The sequence below is a fragment of the Pteronotus mesoamericanus genome, unplaced genomic scaffold (assembly GCF_021234165.1).
Source record: "Pteronotus mesoamericanus isolate MK-2021 breed Mesoamerican mustached bat unplaced genomic scaffold, CSHL_Meso_final contig_90, whole genome shotgun sequence".
NCBI lineage: Eukaryota > Metazoa > Chordata > Mammalia > Chiroptera > Mormoopidae > Pteronotus > Pteronotus mesoamericanus.
Window position 1 is genome coordinate 16,724,010 of NW_026555277.1, and position 22,316 is coordinate 16,746,325.

The following is a 22,316-nucleotide window of genomic DNA, read 5'->3' on the forward strand; positions in this document are numbered from 1 at the left end:
TCACTGTAAGTAGCTGAAAGTAACAGTAGCATTCTTTAATATTACAGAATACCAACAATTTTAATATGCTTGGTTTTGTTGTATTTTTAAAAACGAATTCAGATGAGCCTTCCTTCCTCATATTAACATAAAATAGTTTTCAGCATGCTGTCATACTTTCCCATCAGTATCCCCACAAATACACACAAGATGGGGCTTAAAGAAATCCAGTTCATGCCCCTTAAAATAAAGAGCATTTAAAAATTGCCAGTAGACAACATTCAAAAATATCTCTAAAACATCATTTCACTTATTTCAGATGTTTTACTGCAAAGGTATTTATTCCTTATTAACCAAATCTTCCAGACAGCATATTTTTGAAAAGTGCCACTATTTGGGGGAAAATTCTCCTTTAAGCTAGAAATGTTTTAGCTATAGCTAAGACTCTCCTATGTTCCTTAAGCTATAGAGTTAACATGTAATTTATTTTTATTTTTGGGATCTCAAAAAAAGACCCCAACAAATACAGCATAAAAAAATGTAAATTCATTCAAATACTTTTATTCTAAATGGAAGATTATCTTTTAAGATCACTACTATTAAGGTGTAATATGGCATATAATATAGTATAATAAAGTCAATTATGATCAAAAATGTATATATTGGGGGAGTATAAAAGATAGGGAAAAAATGCACCAAAATACAGACCAGTTGGTAAAGCTTTGGGTGATATTTGCTCCCATTTTCCTCTAATTCTTTTTCTATTTTAAATGTATATTGGTTTATCTTTGAATGTTAGTGCTAAAACTTTTTAAATGTTTCATTAGGGAGGGTTCCTCTCTCCTTCCTTAATTAGACATGGGCTTACAACCCTATGGGGGCTCACTTAGTAAATCAGCAAACCAAGGAAACACTGACAGCTTTCCAAGCGGTCCAGGCCTGGTCCCAGCTATTCAAACTTTTCAGTATCAAGTATCTGGTATTCACTAGAGGGTGGCAGAATTAAGCTTCTGGGCAAAGCCTAGATATACTGGCTAACATCAGCTTACTTACCCCTCATCTTGCTTGAAAACTTTAGACAAAAGTCCTTTATGTTTAGTTAAAGCCTTACTGACTCTTGCTGGCTTACCACCTCAGTAAACTACACTGACAAACATAAAGATATGAAATGCAAATAACAAAAAAAAAAAGTTAAACAGCCAAAATACTGTTGACAATTGAGTGACCTTAGGTATTATTAAAGTTGGTCAACAGAATACATAGGGACAAAAAATCATACTTTCTCTTCATTCATTCAGCACTAATAACATAATAGATGGACTTTTATAATCTTTACATGGGAAGGGGTTGTTTAGTAGACTTAAGGTTCACTGGCAAAGACCAGAACAATAATCATACCTAAAAGTATAGTAAGTCACAACCCAAACCTTACTATCAAAGGTCAAGTACCTCCTGAAATACTGCCCCTACCCGTTGTGTCTAACTGACTCATTTTAATCCATTAAAAAATAAAGCTGAAGTTTATTTTTTCTCTCTACTTTTTCTACAAGTTTTGCATATTAATAATTAATGACTTTTAATTAACCTAAAATTTTCTAACACTTCATGCATTAATGAAAACTGTTCCATCTATGTTGCACATTAATGGGACAATATGGCAGGATGAGTGGTTTGAATAGAATTTTTAATTAAGGCTCTAGTAGAAAAGTGTAGTATGCTAATAATAGGTAAAGCCAAAAATATTCTCTGAATTAATGTCATTAATTATATTGAATTAAAACTTTAAACTTAGATTTACACTTTAAATATAGGTTCTAAATTTAACTTAAACATGGTGGGACTGACTACAAATTTGTTTCTCCTCCCCTTCTTTTCATAGATGTCTCATTAGAATTAAAGGCAAAAAAAGAAAAAGAAAAAGAAAGAAAGAAAAGGTTATACACAATATAGGACAAATGGCAGGTAATTTTTAATGTTTGAAAGCTGAAGAGCAGCAAGTGACATGGCAGAACAGAGGAAGCACAAACTTGGTTCCTACAAGAGTGCCTGGGGCAGGAATAAGAAAGCCAGTTTATCTGACAGTACCACAAGCAGGTTCAGATTCACAGGCTTGACCCCAAAATCCTGCAATAAGGCCTATCAGTTACAAAAATCCTGCTCTGTCCTGGTGCTTCCAGATAGATCTTAAGATACAGCCAGGGACCACCACACATCTGAGGAAAGCCAGCAAGTAAGAGAGATCAAAACAGTAAGAAGGAAATTAATGAGTGATAAAATTTAGAAGCAAATGAAAACTTCAACAAAATAATTCTTAACCTCGCAAAGGCAAAAATGTGCATTGGTGAAAAAACTGAATGCTATTAAAAAAGAATAAGAGACTATAAAAGAACTCTTTTAAAAAAATTAAAAACAAGATAGATAAAACAAAGATTCAATAGAAAGGCTGGAGCATAAAGTCAAGTAAATCTCTAGGAAGTAGAGATTTCTTTTTAGATAAAATGGAAAAAAGAAGGGGAAAACATTAGAAAATCATAAACATATACTGGTCTAAAAGTTCCAGCTTCTGAGTAATACAAATAGTACAAGAAAAGGAACAGAGAAAATACTGTTTTAAAAATTCACTTACATGAGAAAAGATCTGCAGACTTAATGGCCACAATAAAATGAAAAGGTACAGACCAAACCACATTACGAAATTTTGGAATCCCAGGGGTAGAGAAGGTACTAAAAGCTTCCAGAGAAGGAAGAGATAGGGGAGAATGACTAAAACTGGTAATATACAATGCATGATACAATGTCAACAGATTTAAGAGGGATGTTGTAAATGAGAAAACAGTAGAAATGTCTTCTCAAAAATTCTGCAAAAATTAGTTTCAACCTAGAATTCTACACTTGATCAAATAGGCAGCATTGCAGAGTGGCTAAAACTCTAAAATCTGCCCAGGTGCCCTTTCCTGGGGAAATGTGCTCCATGTGCTCCGGGAAAACAAGGGAGTATAACAAGACAGGGAAACAGAATCTAGGACATAGGGGATCCAACATGAGAAAGCAGTTATGTGAGCTCCTAGATGACTTCAAAGAGATATGCCAAGAAGACAGGCATAGAGCAGGCCCAGGGAAAACCAGTCTATACTAGAGCAGGATGATAAAAGGCTGAAGAAGGCTGTTTCCAAGAAAAAAAAAGGAACAAATGTGTTTAGTAGACGGAAAATATTTTTGATAGGCATGTGACATGTTACAACATTTGGGGGAAAAAATAGCTGTTAGAAAACAGGCAAGAGAATATAATTAGAAAATTAATTCCAAACACACAGAAATGAAGAATTACTAGGTATTACGTTAATGTAGCGTAAGTGTAGTATTTCTGTCTGATAATCATCTTTGTCTGTCAAATTACTAGATTGTTAGGTACAAATTATTATTATTATTATTATTATTATTTACTTTTATTTTTTTTAAAGCAGGGAGACCAACCTGCTTACTGCATTTGGCTATGTGTGAGATCATGGCAAGAGGGGGATTATATTATCCTGGAAAAGTGTAGAAGTGCTCAGATTTCAGTTACACTTGAGAAAAAGAATGAGGGTTATACAAGAAAATGGCACAGCCACAGAACTAAATGGCTCAGTGGTGAAAATATTTGCATAGTCATAGTAATATAAACAGTGATTCTGATTTTCTGAAAAACGTGTTACATGTTGAGGGAACAGTGGGAGGGAAATAAGAGCACGATAGAGTAAGAAAGCTTAACTTTCACCTGCTATGACAGGAAGTCCATAAATAGTGCTGAAATTAACTTAGCTGTTACACTTTTATTACTTTTGTTAAAAAAGTAAGATTTAAAATTAAGGCAAATCTTTATACTACAACCATGCTACTGAAATTTAACTTAATGTCAGAATGCTTAAAGAAATGGCAGTACTAAGCCAAAGACCTTTCTGAATTCATAAGCTTGGTAATAAGGAAAACAAAGGAGATTTAGAAAATCTACAAAAAGACGTCTATGCTAATAGTATTAGGTCCATTATATTTTTTAGGAATCATGGCAGACAACTTTTAATTCAAACTATTAATTTCTTACTTAACTTTTCAACTGTTTACTTACATGGTTTACATAGTTGTTCTTCCTCTTTTCTCGCACTAAGAATAAAAAAAATTAACTGATCAATTCTGATACAAATGCCACAGGAAAATAAAAGTTGCTGATTATCTGACAGATTACCAACATTCAAAATGAGACAAAATTCCATTCCATTTTAAAAATAATTTCCAACAAAATTTATAATTTAAATCACCTGGCAAGATGAGCCCCATAAAGTAAAGCTAAAAACTTAGTTTTACTTTTTGACCTAACAGATATTCTACATCAGGTACAAATAAAAGACCCTCCATGTACAGAAAAAAAAGGGCAAAGAAATTAGGTGAGGTGAGAAACAGCTAATACATTTTACTTGTTACGTATTCAATACCCAGTACTAGTTTCTAATCCTACATTTATACCCACCTTACTTGAATCACCAGGATCTAACCGCTGACAGCCCTAAGTACCAGTTTCTGGCCAGGCACTAGCCCTTACATACACCAACGCCCTCAGAAGCATTCTGAACCATTTATTAGTAATCAACTAAAATACCATACTAAAAAAATAAATGGGTCTTTACTCAACTGGAAAGTAACCTATTTAAATTTAAATTTTAAAATGAGTGTGCTAACCTAATAGAACATATCTACAGCACACAAAATTGACTCACTCTAACAAAAGCCAGAAGAAGAATAAACACTCTAAAGAGGCTCTTGGGCTGTACTTTGTTTCCCATACCACCTTCTTTAATGTAGGCTGGGCATCAGAGGCACTTATTCCTTAAGACCGAAGAGAGGGACATGGGATAGTTTTTCCTTTACTGTCTCCACTCTCTCTCTACATGTGAGCAGCCCATGGCTCTGGAAGAAACTGAGGAATAGAGCAATTCTAACCAAAAATGAACAGCTCAAGACAGGCAAAATACACATACACCATGAAAAGGCAGATTAGAAACCCCCATATTATACTGCGCTGCATTACTGAAAACACTACAGAACCCTCGCTTCTTGTGGTTCTGCTGTCATAATCAACTGGAAGACTTGATCATGTGTGGCTTTTTAAGAAAGTAAACTAGATTTAACATAACGTTAACAAATATAAGCAGGCAAGCAGAAGTGTAAAAATCTTGCAGTTCTGATTGTTATCCTGAAACAAATAGGACACGGGAAATTAACACATGCTGAGGCTAACCTTCTGGGAAACTCCATTAGGGATATGTTTACTCCGATATACCTTGGCACAGCATTACCTCAGAACGAGAGAGTTTTGAATAGTTTAAAAGTTCTGAGTATAAATCTGGATGTGATATAGAATCATTTGAGCACTATGTAAAATGGGGTCAAAATCACAAATTCAGTCCTATATAAACTAATTTCTTTCATTTGTTCAAATGAAAACCTCTGACCTAAATCCTATCATTCATCTTTAAAATGTGTGCTCTTTGGAACAAGGGGAAAAGGACATAGTTAGGAGAAAGAGACCACATCTAAATCATGTGGCCAATTGACTGTGTTGATCAAGAGGTGGCAAAATGTGTAAACAGTCCACCTGTTCTCACTGAAACAGTGGCAACTAAAGAGAAGTGTATCCATCATCACATATTAAAATCAAAAGGGTAGGTAGATGAAAAAGTGAAACATTTAAACCAATGTATGAATTCTTTTAAATACTTTCTATAACGCACAAAACAAAAACAGCTTTCAATCTTCTCAGAGGGAAAAAATACTGTCTTACCATCCGTTTGAGATTTGTTCAGGAAAATTGTGCTCGCTCTCGGGTGGTCGGAAGGGTTTGATTCCAAAGCCAACTCTGTATAAGAAGAGAAAAAGAAGTAATCATTTAGTTTTCTAATCACTTAGAAAAACATAAGATTAAAAATAGCTACACATCATCAATTTTAATCACTTTTAATAGTGCTGGGAAGAGTTTTCAGCAATGATAACAAGCCAATTTTAGTAAAGGCAACAATATAGAAATTCTACTGGAAAAATACAAAATTGTAGAATAAAACCAAGCTATGTCTTAGACTTTTTTTTTAACTTGCACCTAAATAATCTATTCAACTTTTAGGTGAAACACATTTGTGCTTTCCCTCTTCTATTTATCAATTAAAAATACACAGTCACCCTCCTTTATGCTGGTATTACTAACACATTCCAGGACGTCTCAAGAAGCAAGTTATGCAGTGACCAATTACTGTCAGATACCAACTAATGTTTAAATATGCCAAAACCAAGTGAGTTGTTTTTGGCAAATATTCTTTAGACATTTAGGCTAACTCTAACTCCATTCAATAACTGAACTTATTTAGTTGGCTGTGGTTTACTCGGGGGCTATTCACTGTGGCAGATTTAAAAGGATAGCATAGAAGCTCAATGTTCTAATCTATAGGAATACATTCATGATAGTGATATTTAATACTTTCATAAAAGTAATTTTTAACTTTTGCCCCCAATTTCCAAAGCTATTCTCACTTCTTCTTTCTATGCCACATGGTTATTTTGGGGCTTCACTAAGAATACTTTCTGGAGCTAATCATAGGGCTACTTGAAAAAAACTTCTCTGTACCTGTGTAAAAGTAGGTCTGCCTGAAATCCACCTTGCACTAAGGTGGGATAATCTAGTTCAGGAAGAATACAAACAGGTACTTGTATTTTAATAAAACAAAGTTTGCCACCGTATGGGATAACAAGGTTGTTATTAAAACAAACAAAAAAAAGAACCCTATGATACTCCTTAGTAATGTCCATCTCAAACCACTTAACTAATCATGTAAGAAAGTGGACCAAGATCCCAATAGAGGAATGGTTAAGATAATAGTTCCCAAACCATATAATAACGGTTCTATTTTTTTAAAAGGGCATTGTGTGGTCAAATCTAAATATACTATATCCCTGGTTCTTAAAGAATCAAAATGTACATTGATGTGTTAAAAATTGATCAGTCTAGTAATGAGTAATGTCTAACTCAGCATTTCATGAATTTTTCTACCTAGAATCCTTTTTTCTCCTCCATGTATACAGTTAGAATCTTACACAAACATAACTTGGGACTTCCTGGTTTAACAAGAATCTGAATCATGCATTTCAATGGCATTGCCAGCACAAGAAATTTATATAGCTAAACTAATTGCTTTATTTTCTAGAGAAATTCCTTCACTGAATTTCAAGTTTATTAAACTGCTTTTGGAGCAACTATTCTATTTGACATTTTTATATAAAAGGCCCATAAAATTACTTTAAAGGTTTTTCCACATATTTTAAAAATGAGACAATGTTAGCTATTTGGAAAAATAAATTAATTCAGCTGTGCACAAAGTGACAGGCAGAAATTTTCACAGCTGCCTCTAACTTCAGGCTTCTGAAAGGGTTCAAGACTACTTCCTACCAAAAAATAAAGCAAATACATTGCATTTTAATCAAAATATAAGCAGAAATGTTTGCAGAGGTAGCCATATTATGTATCAGTGCCTACGGCATGATAAAGATTCTTAATGGAAAGTCCAGGAAAAGTACCAGAATCAGAAAAGCAGCAGGCTTACACACACACACACACACACGTGCAAGTGCGGGCATGCCCCAAGCCAAGGCGTACTGCTATGGATGTGAATACAGAAAATGCTGAACAAGCCCGAGTGGCAAGAAAAAAAAATGGGAACAACCTTACCCTACCCTCTGGGGTTCAGGGGTGGGCACGTGCCCCAGGGCTGGCCAATCAATCACAGCTGGCCTGGGACCTCGTCAGGAGAGATCACAGGAGGGCAGAACTGAGACAAGTTCTGAGAATAACATTTAATTCCTGGATCGAGGAGTACCTTGATTTTTATTTTGTGAACTCTGGTTTTACAAGTCAATACTTTCTTTAAAAAATGTTGAGCTATTTTGAGATAGATTTTCTTTAACTGGCAACTAAAAGAAACCTGGTTAATCAATAGTATTAATTATCACACTAAAGGTGGGGACAGGTAAAATCCATTTGCTCACCCCTTTAACAAATATCATAAACGGTAATTTGTAAGAGCCAAAATAATGCTTTGTTTAAAGTACCCATATAACTTCGCACCGATCACAATGGCTATCATCAATAAATCAACAAACAACAAGTGCTGGCGAGGATGTTGAGAAAAGGAAACCCTAGCACTCTGTTGGTGGGAATGCAGACTGGTGCAGCCACTATGAAAACAGTGTGGATGTTTCTCAAAAAATTAAAAATGAAACTTACAACCCAGCGATTTCAATTCTGGGAACATATCTGAAGGAACCCAAAACACTAATTCAAAAGAATGTATGTGCCCTTATGTTCATTGCAGCATTACTAACAATAAGCAAAGATTTGGAAGCAGCATATTCAGAAAGACACTGATATATTCCAACTAAACAGAAATGTCAGCAGCTTCTGGGCCCACTGCTGGGCCCACTGCGGGGCCCCTGTACACTTAAGGCTCCCTCATTTACTGAACTACTCTATCATCGCCGCACTATACATTGCATTTACTATATATTATATTAGTTTCATGGCCTATAACACAAACCTTAGGGTCTAACAGTTATCATATACACAGATGATTTTATGTCTCTGAGTCCACTTTTCTTTCCAGTCAGGTAATTCCTACCGAACGGCCTTGAGCAGGCCTGCCTCACCAGAGGGCACACCGCACGCTCCTGCGCTCCGCGGCCCACTGCTCCTCGAGCCTCACTCTGCTTTTCTAGCCTCTGAAAATCCTCAGTCTGGCTTCCAAACTACTTCTGTAGCTGCCTCAACGTTGGTTCTCAGTCTTGCCTTGTTTTAATCATCAATCCATGTTTTAGTGACCGTGACTAAGATGTGACACTTCATATAGAGAAGTACACCTTTCTTTATGCATTTCTAAATAGTACTTTGCTTAGTGCTTCAGACTTTAAGAACATTTCTGAGTTACAGTTTATCTGTTTCATTTCACATTATGCAATGTTACTGTTTTAACCCCGAAGCTTAATTACTTTAATACACTAAAAAAGGGAGGTGAGAAAACAGGTAGTATCCCCAAAGCTACTCACATGATGTGCCTTTCTATAAATTCAATCCCTTTGTGCCATGTATTTGGAATTTAACATTCCTGCTCTATCAAGCTTCATATTTCAAACCTTAGGTAACTTAAATTTACACCACTCAGAGCCTGTCTTCTCCCATGTAAAACAGATATAAGTCCTATACTACCTGACTCAAAATATTTGAGATATTGATTTCACTTGAGAATCAACATATAGTTCATTTGGAATCCATATATTGAATCTCAAACGAAATTCAAGAGCAATCTATGTAACATATATATAAAGCACAATAAATGACAAAACAAAGCTTTTACAAATTAACTCAAAGCAAAATGAGAATGTTTAGCATTGCACTGGAATGTATATAAAAGGTTCACTCCTTACCCATACCCAAACATCAACTTAAATATGTGCTTTGGCTACTGACTAAAGGGAAAGGAATAACAGTTACACAATTAGCGAGAATTTCTCCCAGTGGTTTTTTTAAAAATAAGCACACACTTATTTTCCCTGCTTCTATCATATAGTTACTGTATGTCTTCTCCTTCCTTTTTTCATGTAACTTATCCTAGAGATTACCACATAGTAGTAAAAAGAGATCTTATTCTTTTTTATAGCTCCCCAGTTATCTGCTGTGTTGCGTGTACTAGTTTATTTTATTATACCAGACCCTTATTGGACATGAGTTTTTCCCAATATTTTTCTTTTGAAAATAATGCAACAAAAACTCTGTGAATATGTGGTTTCATATTTGTGGGATATGTCTTCAGGATAAATATCTTGACGTAGGATTTTGATTTCTGCATCTGCATTTTGAGATTATGCCAACGTCCCCTTCATTGAATCGAACCATTTTGCACTTCCATCACCAGTATGTGAAGGTAACTGTTCACAGCCTTATCAAAATGCCAAGTTTATGGACAGTCTTCAATAGGAGAGAAACTGCAGTATACTTTTATTTGCATTTCTTTTTCTGCGACTTGTCCATTCATATCTTCATTACTACTTTTAGATTCACTTAATTTCTTTAAGTCAGCCCACTTTAGACCCTTAGTGGTTTTTGTTGTTGTTGTTGTTGAAGCCGCTGTTGGCTTTTACCTGGTCTCCCTGCTTCCACGCTATTTTCACGCAGTAGCCTCTCCCCTTCTCCACCCCCTCCCCTTTTCTAAAATTAACATCATTTCCCTGTATAATCCTCTAATGGTTTCCCATCACAACTACATTAAAATTCCTATTTTTTGTCAAGGCACACTAGACACACAAGGTCTTAATCCACCACATTCCTCCTAGCACCCCTTTTCCTCTGCTGAAGCCATCCCCTTGTCCCTCTGTCCTCTGCCTGCGGTCGGTGAGGAACTCTGCATGGACAGCTCTCCTCCCGCATCCTCACATGGCTCCCTCTCAACGTCCCTAAGAAGAGCGACTGTCTTACACCATCCTGACTTTCTCATTCCTAAGTCGTCTGCCCCTGGGCTCCTCCAGAATGTTAAGCACCTGAGTTAGGGTAGGGGCTTTGTCTTGCATGTCATTGTCATGCATCTGGAATGGTATCCAACAGACATCTAACAATTTCAGTGCACCCAAACCAGTTAGGTTTCTCCCAATTGTTCCGTATCTTCTAAGGTTTCACCCAATGCTATCTTTTCTTTTACCATCTCAGATGAGCATTACTTTCAGATATGAGCATAGCAGTTATTCAGAACTAAAGACACAAGAACCACAGAAACCTAAGAGTCCAGTGAGAAACTAATGGTGACTTTACTTTGGGATTAAGAATATTTAATGTTAAAATACCTTAACTACAAAATGAGATCCTAATTAAGTTATAAGGAAGTATCTGAATACTACAGGGAGGTATAATGAATCATTTTTATCTGTGACATCAGAATAAAGCATTATAATGGGATTGTGTACAATTTCACTTTAAAAGATGACCAACTATAAAGGGTGGGTAAACGATTCATGCTCCAACCACTTGACGGTACACTGGACAGTTATTCAAAGGTGTGCGGTAGAGCTCCATACAGTCACAGGAAAATACATCCTGGAAAGCTCTCTAGGTGTCAAGCATAGTTCCAGGAGCTTTATGTCATTACTTCTCTTTATAACAAAAAGTTACAAAGCAGCACATAAAGAGTAACCATTTTTGTAGAATAACAAAGTATTATGTTTATATGCATATAAAAAGCTCAGGAAAAAAAAATCAACACCAAAATATTAATCAAAGTTCTGGATATTCTGAGCATAAGTGAATAACTTCAAATGCTTATTAATACTGTTATGCACACCCCTCACCCCCCAAAAAAAGAAGAAAAGAGGGTTTAAAATAGCTACTGAAAAGAGATAAGGTCTGTTGCTTAGAGGTTTTTCACCTGGTATTGCCAATTCCTTCTCTACCACTCCTCAGGGGGAGGGGGTAGAAGGGGTCACTGGAGAGAGCACCTTTAGCTGGCAGACTAGCAAAGCTCATAAGGTAAGAATATGAAACGCTGTATGAGAAGTTGATGAGTAATAATAAAATTGGGTAACAGAAACTTAGTCTTTTTTTATTATTAATATATATTAGATATACATCAGTTATATTAGATATAATGTTAGATAAAGGCAAGGTAGAAAAATTATTTTAAGTCTATCTGAAATCTATGCTAAGTTCTTAGAAATATTTCTTTTCAATGACTTGAAAATATTATGTTTTTCTGTTTCAGAGCATCATTCCTGTATGATTTTGTGTAAGTAACCAAATAATTCAATTCTCCATTGTAGAAAAGCCAAAATGCTTTACATCTAAGTAGGTATTTCTTAGTTTCTAGGGAAACTGATATAAAACTGAAATAAAGACATTAAAAACAAACTTTCCATGTGCTTGTACTTTGTACTGGGGGTTCTGACCTGTTTCTATGGAAACTTTATAGCAAACCTTCCAATTGAGTTTTCTTATATCACTTTATTGAATTCCCCCAAAATTAAAAAATAAATTGGAATAAAATTTTAGCTATCATGTTAAATATAAAAAGGTAAATTCTGTACTCACAAATTCTATTTTTTCAACTCTTCTGATTTATCACTCCTTATCATAGTCCTATGTTTAATCCTTGTTACCTTACCTGCCCTCTTACCAGCTTCTCTGCAAGTCTCTCTGTCCAGGGCATTCATGGCTTCAATGTGAAGTCACCAGAACAAATTCTTTAAAATATATCAACTCATTTACCTGCTAAATTCATGCTATTTTATGACTCCTACTTTTATTCTTATTCATCATTAAGTAATTTAGAAATATAGGATGGAGAGGTAAATGTTGCTTCTGAGTTGTGTACAATAATTTTGAATGGAAATAATCAACACCGGAGTAAGTTAAGAGGTTCATTTTATGGAGAAATTTTAAAATACAAACTGCATTCTAAAGAGTTTAAGCACCACAAGAACTAAACTTGGCGTATCTATCACCTCTACATCAGCCTCTTCTGTTCAGTAGCTTTGTTACACAGTCATTTCGGATCTCTAAGTCTCTGTTTCTTCATTGGCAATGGAGGGAGAATAGGGACTTCATTTGTAGTTAGAAGGACCAACTGATACGCATGGAAATGTGTTGTAAATCTTAAAAGACTATATAAAGGACTTATTTGGTCTTGCATCCACCACTACCCATCTATTAACTGGTTTGAGAAATCACTCAGAGGCTTACCATACAGCACCAAGCAGAGCAGAAGTGTTCACAAGTACTTACTTGCTTTGTGTTTAAAGGTACAATTATTTCACATAATTTGTTCCTTTTTTTTTCATGATATTTGAATATTCTGAAAAGGGAGTACTTTCCAGTTACCATGTCACGTCCACCACCTGGGTGAATCCACAGGCTTAATTATTCTAACTTTTAGAGAAATTTAAAGAGCTCAGTGAAAGTTTAAATAGAATAAGAACTACAAGACATTTTCTCTGCGAAATAACGAAATAATCTCTGACATTTTAATGAAACAAATGGGCCAATGGGCCTTTAATGCCTTTAAGGAACATTGTTTTCTACTCAAAGAACAACCTTCATTAGCCGAGTTGCTACCCAGAATTATTTTAAATCAAACATGTCCTCATTTCTCTCCCCGCTCCCTGCGCCCCCCCACCGCCCCGCCCTTTGGTCTTTAGAACTTTTACTTAACATTCGTAAAGTTGAACAGGATTCTAGGGACAGGAGGGGAGAGGAAGGAGAGGGAGCCATGGAGACAAACAATCCTGTGCAGGATCTGGCATCTTGACTCCCAAACCTTTATATATTACAAATTGAAGTCTAAGTTTATGTTTGTGTTCTCTTTTGAAACTTTTGACCCACGGTTTCATGAACCATCCCACCTGTCCTTTAGAACAAGCAAAGGCAAAACCTGTTAAGATACTGAAGTAAGGCAAGACATATTTGTGTCCAAGCGGGACTTTTGAAGCAACCAGCACTCTCTGGGTTCTGCTGGGCGGGGCGGGGCGGGGTGGGGGGGTAGGACCTATGCTCTGCAGCGCTGGCAGTAGCATTTCACGTCGTTCAGTTATTTTAAGTTCCCAATCCCACATTTTCTTTCCTTCTGTGTTCAAATTATAGTTGGAAGGAATAAAGCAGCTTCTATCCAACTGAAAATTGCCTACTTAAGAATACCATGTAGACTCTCCTATGCCAGTCTCTATTTTGAACTTAAATAACAAATCCTAAAATGTTTGTAATAACAAATCCCAAAATGTTTGTGTCTGCATTGCCCCAAGTATCAACTGCCTGAATGGGTGGGAGGCAAGGGTACCGCCAGGCCCTTACCTGGTTCCTTCACTTAGGCACCTTCTGGGCAGTGAAAGACAGGCTGATCGGAAGACTACTCCGAGCTTGGGGTATTAAAGTTTTCACTGAGACAATGGACCCAAAAATCTTTATGAAGTCCCACCAGACACTAAACAGAGCCTAAAACAGGTAGGGCGGAAGGTCTCAGGCTGGGATGAGAAACGGGGAGAGGGGAAAGAACTGACCGTTTGGTAGTGAAGAGGGAAACTGACCGGACGGGACGAGGAAAGACTAAGGGGTGGGGACGCCAGGCAGAGCCAGCCCTCCTCCCCGGTGCCCAGCCCCGGGAAGGCCGGCTCCGGGCAGGAAGGAGCCCGAGGCGGTGGCTCTCTCCCGGGGGACCCTGGGGGCGGCGGAGGCCAGAGGTACTCCCGAGAGCTCCCGTCTCCTGCCGCCTCCTTACCGTCCGGCATCTCCCGGTCGCTTATGTGCTGCAGGTGGTGGCCCTCGCCGGTTCCGAAATCCAACTCCGCGGGGTCCAGGGTAGCGGGAGTAGGTGCTACTGCAACCATGTCCCCAGCCGCCGCCTCGTAGATCTCAGACTCGTAGTCCGGCTCTGCCAGCCCCGAGCGCCGGCTGGGCTTGGGGCTGGCATTGGGCTTCACGCAACAGGTCAGTGTGTTCCCCATGAGGTGCCTACACTCCTCGCCCCTGTCGCCGCTTCTGCTTGTCCCCGACTCCTGCCTCAACCCCCGACTCCGCCGCGCTCAGTAGTGCCCCCTCCCCCAACAATGGCGCGGCCGGCACGGGCAGCCCCCGGGGCTGCGCCGCACAAACAGGCTCGGCCTCGTCCGCTGTTCGCCGGGCAGCAGGGACGCCGGGCCCCTGACAGGGCTCCGGGCCCCGCCGCACCTCTCTCCGCCGAGGAGCAACCGCCTCTCAGGAGTTGCCTAGTGGGCGAGAGCTGCGCCCAGCCCGACTTATTTAAAAGGGGTGGGGACCAGACAAGCGCTGAAAGCTACAACCACTGCGGGAAGAGAGCGCAGCCGAAGCTCCTCCTCCTCCCGCAACCGCCTCTCAACTGAAGGCCGTTGTCCAGGCTGGCACCAGCCAACCGGAACGCGTTCTGAGGTCACCTGGTTAGGAGGGACCAATCACGCCCAGAGCTCTCTCCACGCGGTCAGCCTCACTGAGAAGGTAGTGATCACAATGCCCCGCCCCGCCCCCGCCCCTCAGCGACTCCGCCCCACAGCGCGGCGCGCCCCACACTCGGGTTTCCATTCATCCCGCCGCCCGCGTGCTGCCCCGACTTTCCGGTCCGAGGGAAGCGCAGGGGACCTTTGTTAAAGAAGAAGCCCTGTGTCAGTGGGCTCTGTAGAAAGCCCCTGTCAGTAAAGAATCAGTTGGTTAGCAACTCTTTCACAGGGTCTGACAGCTGACTAATTTGCTGTATTTCTCGGGGTGAACTTAGTTACACCCTAATTTTTTGACCGTTTTTGTAACTAAATCCTCCTCTCCACCTTCTAAAAGTGTTAGTTCTCACCTGCCACTTGGTATAGCAATCCCTGGGGTCCTGGCCCAACTCTGAAAATGACTGTGTGTGTGTCTTGAATGAGACTCGAGGACACGTCACCCTTCCACTTCCTCATCGACATAATAGGGACCCAACTAGTCTTTCCCAGCTCAGAAACGCAGGGAGTCACTGGTTCGCTTTCCTCGCCTGTTTTTCCCTTCCAGGGCAGGAGTTTCCAGATTTTATTCATTTATTCATTCATTCATTCGCTCGTTCGTTCATTTAGCCAACAACAATGCTTGAAGCACGATTTTCTCACACGAAACAGAGAGAACCACAAGGTGGGGTACCACAGTCCTGTCTGATGAAGATGATGAGAATGTTAACATCTGGCAAACACTACCCACCCGACCCCATTCCAAGCTAGTTATTTAACCATCCAAAACAATCCTCATTTTACGTAAGAAATTGAGTCACAGGAGTGAAGTAACGCTCGCAAGATCACATGATTGTTCAGGGGCAAGGCCAGAGTAGTGTGGACTCCTCAAGGCACCATATTGTGATTACCAGAAAATAAAGGTAGAAGTAAAATGTGGGAGGAATGATGTATCAGGATTTTTTTTTAAAGGAAGAACATTTTTTTAATGTGCATTTTAATGATTTCATTTCATTCAACATTAAGTCTCTCCTAGGTGCTAGGCACTGTATGCGGGGAAACACTCCTGTCCTCATTGTCCTCAGGCAGAAGAGAAAACAAAGGCTTAGAGAGTTTAATTGTTTGAGATCACTCTATGCTGTACACCAGAAACTGACACAAAATTATACTGAATGTAAACTAATTGAAAAATAAAATTAAAAAAAAGAAATATAATTGCAAAAAGTGTGAACATCTACAAACTCTTTAAACACACAATGTGCCATAAAAAAGGACCAGAGGGAGTGTTCTCCTTTATTAAGAGGATAGCCAGAGGGAAAAGTCACCTTAAAAATCAGGGAAGCAGGGACGATTAATGTTTAATAGTTTAAAAGATATAAGAATTGATGGCAAGAATAGGCAATATATTGAAATGTGGGAAACCACAGTGGAATGGAAAAGGGTTAGATGAAGTTCAGTTTCAGTAAACAGAGTCTAGTTAAATCCATAGGACCTATTGACTGCATTCCATAATAATAATAATAATAATAATAATAATATTGTATGAACTCTTAGAAATGTATTTTGGATGATTCTTGTAACTTGAGATTAAGTTACAAAATAGTGCCTGCATTTAACAAAAGAAACGCACACAAATAGATATATATGTCATTGAAAATTAAAGAATTTTAAACTTGCTAAGCAAAAAAAAGAATTGGGAAGAATTATTAGGGAAATAGTTTTGAGAACATTTTGTTCAAAGGGAACATTGGAAACCAGTAAGAAAAAAACTCTCTCCTACTACAACAGTGGCAAGTCCAGGAGAACAAAGGGAAACTAATAGGAGTAATGTGATTTGAATTAAGCAAGAGTTTTATTTTATGATACAAACTGAAAACTTGCATTTGCCTACTAATGGTTAAATATCCCCTGGGAGAATTTTATGGTTAATGTTTGCATGGTCTGGAGTAAACTCATTTATTCAATCATTTTATTCATTCAGTACCCATTCAATACCTGAGTCCTTACCACATGTCACACACTTTTTAGGTGCTGAGAGTTTTGTTCTGACCAAGATATAAAAGGTGCCTATTCCTATGAAATTTATTTCTAGTAGAAGGGTCAGCAGACAGTGTTGCCCACCACACCTCAAACTCATGGCCCAGGCTGGCTATTGATCTCCAGCTATTGTATCTTTATTCCAAACATCAGGGCAGAAGAAAGGGAGTTTTTCAGAAGATCCACATAACACAGTGCTTACTGGCTTGAAGCTTAGTCACATGGCCACACCTAGCTGCAAGGGAGGCTTTAAAAATATAATCATATAGCTGAGTATCTAGTGCAAAAGGGAGAATTGGATATTGGAAAGTAACTATCATTCTACGCCACAATCTGAAAGGAAAGATTAGGAAAATTTAAACTTCAAGAATAATCATAATAGCCCTGACTGGTGTGGTTCAGTGGCTTTGGCATCATACTGAAAAGTGAAAGGTTGCTGGTTCAGTTCCCAGTAAGGGCACATGCCTGGGTTGTGGGCAAGGTTCCCAGTTCAGGAGCAACTGGGCAACTGACCAGATGCAAGAGGCAACTGATCAATGTTTGTCTTGTACATCAGTGTGTGTGTCTCTCTCTCTCTCTCCCTCCTTTCCTCTCTTTCTAAAAATAAATAAAATATTTTTTAAAGTATAATATGATAAAATTTCATAGCCCTTTGCAAGCATATATGAAAAACTTATACGAGCAGGTCTGTAATGATCTTTTATTGAACTAATGGGACAGAAAAAATGGAGAGAGTCTTAAGCTATAGAAAAATGGGGTTAGATGCAAGAAAGATTTTTATGGCAGTAAAGTGACCAGGATTACATATTATATGTGTGTTGTGACTAATAGGGTTCCCTCTTGAGTATTAAAACTAATCATTGGAGAATAACAAAGGAGCCCCCAAAGTCCAGGAAATAACAGGGAAAGATATCCTCAGGTGAGGATTTAAAAAATAAAGAGGACAGGAATTCCAGTCAAGATGGAGGCCTAGGTAAACTCTCTTCACCTCCTCCCACAACTACAGAAAACATTACAACTATACCACAAAACAAATATCACTCAGAACTATAAGAAAATCAAACTGTATGGAAGTATGACAACCAAGGATTTAAAGAAGCTGCATGCATCCAGACAGGTAGAGGGGCGGAGATGCGGAGACAGTCGGAGAGGGGAAGAGGCACAGAGACCATGGGGTGTCACAGAGAGGCAGTGGAATGGGCAGTCCCACATTCACGTGTGGAGGATAAAAATGAGGAGGAAAACCTTGGGAGTGAGGGATCCCAGTCCCAAACCAGACCACGCAGCCTAGGGTTCCAGCGACAGAAAGATAAATCCCCATACCTTCTGGCTGTAAAAACTACTGAACGTTGGGGTAGCAGAAGAAACTGCCGGATTCTCAGGAGACTCCTCATAAAGGGCCGCATGGACTTAGGACTTATGCAAACCCACCCTCTCTGGGATTCAGCACCAGCACAATGGCTGAAAGGGCACAGGGAGGCTGCCAAATTAAGGAGACAAACAAATACGGCCCAAATGAAAGAACAGAACAAAACTCCAGAAAAAGAACTAAATGAAATGGAGATAACCAACCTATCAGATTCAGAGTTCAAAACACTGGTTATGAGGATACCCAAAAAGCACACTGAGTACAGCAACGGCATAAAAAAGACCCAGGCAAAAACGAAGGTTACATTAAGTTAAAAAAAAAAAAAATCTACAGGGAACCAACAGTGGAGGGGATGAAACCAGGAATCAAATCAATGATTTTGAGCATAATGAAGAAAAAAGCATTCAATCAGAACATCAAGATAAAAAAAAAAATTCAAAAAAATGAGGATAGTCTTAAGAAGCCTCTGGGACATCTCCAAATGTACCAACAACTGAATCATAGGGGTGCCACAAGACGAGGAAAAGCAAGAAGTTGAAAACTTATTTGAAAAAATAATGAAAGAAAACTTCCCTAATTGGGCGAAGGAAATAGACATACAAGTCCAGGAAGCACAGAGAGTCCTAAACAAGTTGAACGCAAAGAGGACGACAGCAAGACACATCATAACTAAAATGCCAAATGTTAAAGATAAAGAATCTTAAAAGTAGCTTGAGAAAAGCGGATAATTACCTACAAAAGAGTTCCCAGAAAGAAGACTGTCAGCTGATTTCTCAAAAGAAACTTTGCATGCTAGGAGGGACTGACAAGAAGTATTCAAGGTCATGAAAAGCAAGGATCTACAGCCTAGATTACTCTATCCAGCAAAGCTATCATTTAGAATCAAAGGGCAGAAAAAGTGCTTCCCAGACAAGGTAAAGGTAAAGGAGTTCATCATCACCAAGCCGTTATCAGATGAAATGTTAAAGGGACTTATTTAAGAAAAAGAAAGATCAAACTATGAACAATAAAATGGCAACAAATTCACAACTATCAACAACTGAATCTGAAAAAACAAACTAAGCAAACAACCAGAACACAATAATAGATATGGAGATCATTTGGAGAGTTATCAGCTGGGAGGGGGAGTAGGGAGAATGGGGGGAAAGGTGCAGGGATTAAAAAGCATAAACTAGGAGGTACAAAATAGCCAGGGGGAGGTTAAGAATAGTATAGGCAATGGACAAGCCAAAGAACTTATATGTACGACCCATGGACATGAACTAAGCAGGGGACATTGACAGAGGGAAGGAGGGTACTGGGTAGAGGGGGACAAAGGGGAAAAATTGGGACAATTATAATAGCATAATCAATAAAATATATTTTAAAAATAAATAAAAACCTAATCATTGTATGGTAATTGTTTACTTGTTTGACACCCCCATTAAAACAGACACTTCAACAGAGCTATTTTTCTTCTCCTCCTCCTCCTTTTTGTTTTGTATCCCTAGCACTAAGTATAATGTCTAGCTTGTAGCTGTCTCAATACACTTCTTGAATGAATGGATAAGGAAATGAAAAAGTTAAATTGAGAGTACAAACAACCAGAATTTGAGAATTATTATAACTGCTTTTTTTTTTATTTTTCAGTGTTTTTAATACTTGTTCATGCCTGCACTTTTGGTATCTGTGCCCCTATAGCATTTTTTTTATAAACAACACCTATTCTATAATGCTCACAATTTCGTGGGTCAGAAAATCAGGCAGGGCACGTTGGGGACCATTAGTCCCTGTTCCAGGATGACTGGGGCTTCAGCTGGATCTAGCAACTGGACATGGCCTAGATGGTTCACCTGGGCCCATACAGCTGAAGTGTCAGCTCTGGATATCAGCTGGGTTCCTCAGTTCTTCTCTGTGTCCTGTCTCCCAAGTCCATGATGGCTTCTTCACTCACATGGCAAGTGCCTGGCCCTCAGAGGCTGGAACACGTGGGACTGGCTGGACTTCCCTCACAGCCTGGTGGTCTCAGAGTAGTCAGATTGCTTCCTGGACACAGATATATAATCTGAATGCGTCTCATTTCTCTGGTAAACACATGAATCTAAAAAGGGAAAAGTGTGGTGAGCAGCATTCCTTCAATTAAAAACAAAAACTCTCAAAGCCCGTTTCTTCACTGTTGGGAAGTTCATCCAGAATGTCGCTTTACAGTGGATTATGCTAAACTCACTGTAACCAAATCTAAGTCGCATACACTAGCCAACATCCATATTACCCGCCTTTTCCCCTTGGTCTCTGAGTTTTTCAATAGCTAGAAAGAACACAGATTTCTGCAGGTGCTTTCAGAAACAAATTTGCCACAGGTTAAGTTTATTTCATGATGTTTCAACTTATATATTTGAAAATAACATTTACATTCCATCAAACTAAGAAAAGAGCACAAATTTTCTAAAATCTACGTGCTAAGGACATTACATTTTTCTAATGATTACGTTGATAAAGCAACTTAGAATCTACAGTATCAGCATATGAGTTGTCCTATGTAAAATAATACCATTGCATGAAAAACCATGCTTTTAATGTTATCTTTGCTACTTTTAACTAGCGATTTCCATGAGAATGCACTGTGAAATGCTTTACATGCATAAACTAATACCCACAAAAATCCCATGATGTAATAATATGAAAGCCACTCAGGGAAACACTCCACATAAAACCCAGCTGACCTCATCACATAAGGATTTTCTCTTCTCCTGGGATGAAGATGGAATGAACGCGTTCTTTGCTAATGCCTGTTTTTGAAGCAAGGTATGCCAAGGTCAGTGTGCCCTTCCCCAGAGGTATCGATGGAGCAGCCTGTAACATCTGCAAAGTCTGCTTAGCGCTCTTTAGGGTAGAAATCATGCTTTGCTGGCATTTTATGTTTCTATAAAAGAACAGGAAAAAACTTGCCCCGTAGAGTCCTCAATTAGGTAACAAGGCTGTGATAGGTAGCAATCGTGTTAGGTGTGCCTATAGAGGAACAGAAAGAAGCAGGGTCCGAAAAATACACATTCCTTACTGGTATCCTTTCAGGACCTTGACTGAAGGCCAAGCAGTCACAGGGCGAGCAATGCCAGTTCTGAGGCTCAGTATAATTTGGATAATTAATTATAATTAAGTAGTAATTCATAATGACTTGGATAATTGAAGGTTTCCTACCTTCAGGCTGTGGGCTGGATGCAGTGTCCTGCTGAGCCTTAATGGAGCCTGAGGCATAAGAGAATTCAGTAACATTAGCCTGTCTTTCTTAAAGTTGTTGATATTTTGGTCATTATAGAGTTTTACATAATTTTTATTTAAAAAGTATTCCATTAAAATATTATTGATATTGATTACTGAGTTTTTTGGTGCCCCCTTAAATTTGGTGCCTTTAGCAAGTGCCTTACTCACCTCCCTCTAGTCCAGGCTTTGTGCCCAGAAGCAATGTGGGGAGGATTTGGATATTGCTTGGCCTGCCCTTTAAAAGGAATAAAGGGAGAGCCACATCTTTGGGCCAGCCTCTCGCTATTAATGTTCTGAAATTTCCAAGTCACTGAGATCAAAAGAATAAAATTACAGTCTGCTCCAGAGAGGAGAGACAGTCCCAAGTCTTGTACCATTACCGCCCCATTCTACATATGAGAAATTGAGAGTCAGTATGTGCGACAGATATCCAGGATGAAAAATATAGAAAGTGGCAACTGAGAACTTTGAATCCAGCCTGGGTGGATTCCATAGGCTGTGCTCTCAGCCACTGAGCTATGAGAAATTGCTCACTTGCTGTGTTTCCCACCACTCCCCAATGAAAAAGTTAAATCGTGTATTTTTTTCCTCACGTAACAGCTAGTTAAAAGTTATGACAAAATATCTTCTAGTAATTTTTAATAAGTTTATTGTCTTTTTCCTC

General features: G+C 38.6%; 1 protein-coding gene across 1 annotated transcript in view; it reads right to left on the reverse strand.

The window, feature by feature from the left end:
* Positions 1 to 14,526, reverse strand: part of CCNYL1 (cyclin Y like 1) — a 31,609-nt gene extending 17,083 nt beyond the window's left edge. Inside the window, exons 1-3 of the mRNA XM_054586198.1 lie at positions 14,301 to 14,526; positions 5,795 to 5,869; positions 4,085 to 4,119 (exon numbers count right to left, since the gene is read on the reverse strand). Of these exons, the coding sequence (XP_054442173.1) occupies positions 4,085 to 4,119; positions 5,795 to 5,869; positions 14,301 to 14,526 (336 nt within the window). The remainder of the gene's footprint in view (positions 1 to 4,084; positions 4,120 to 5,794; positions 5,870 to 14,300) is intronic.
* Positions 14,527 to 22,316: the final 7,790 nt, after the last annotated feature.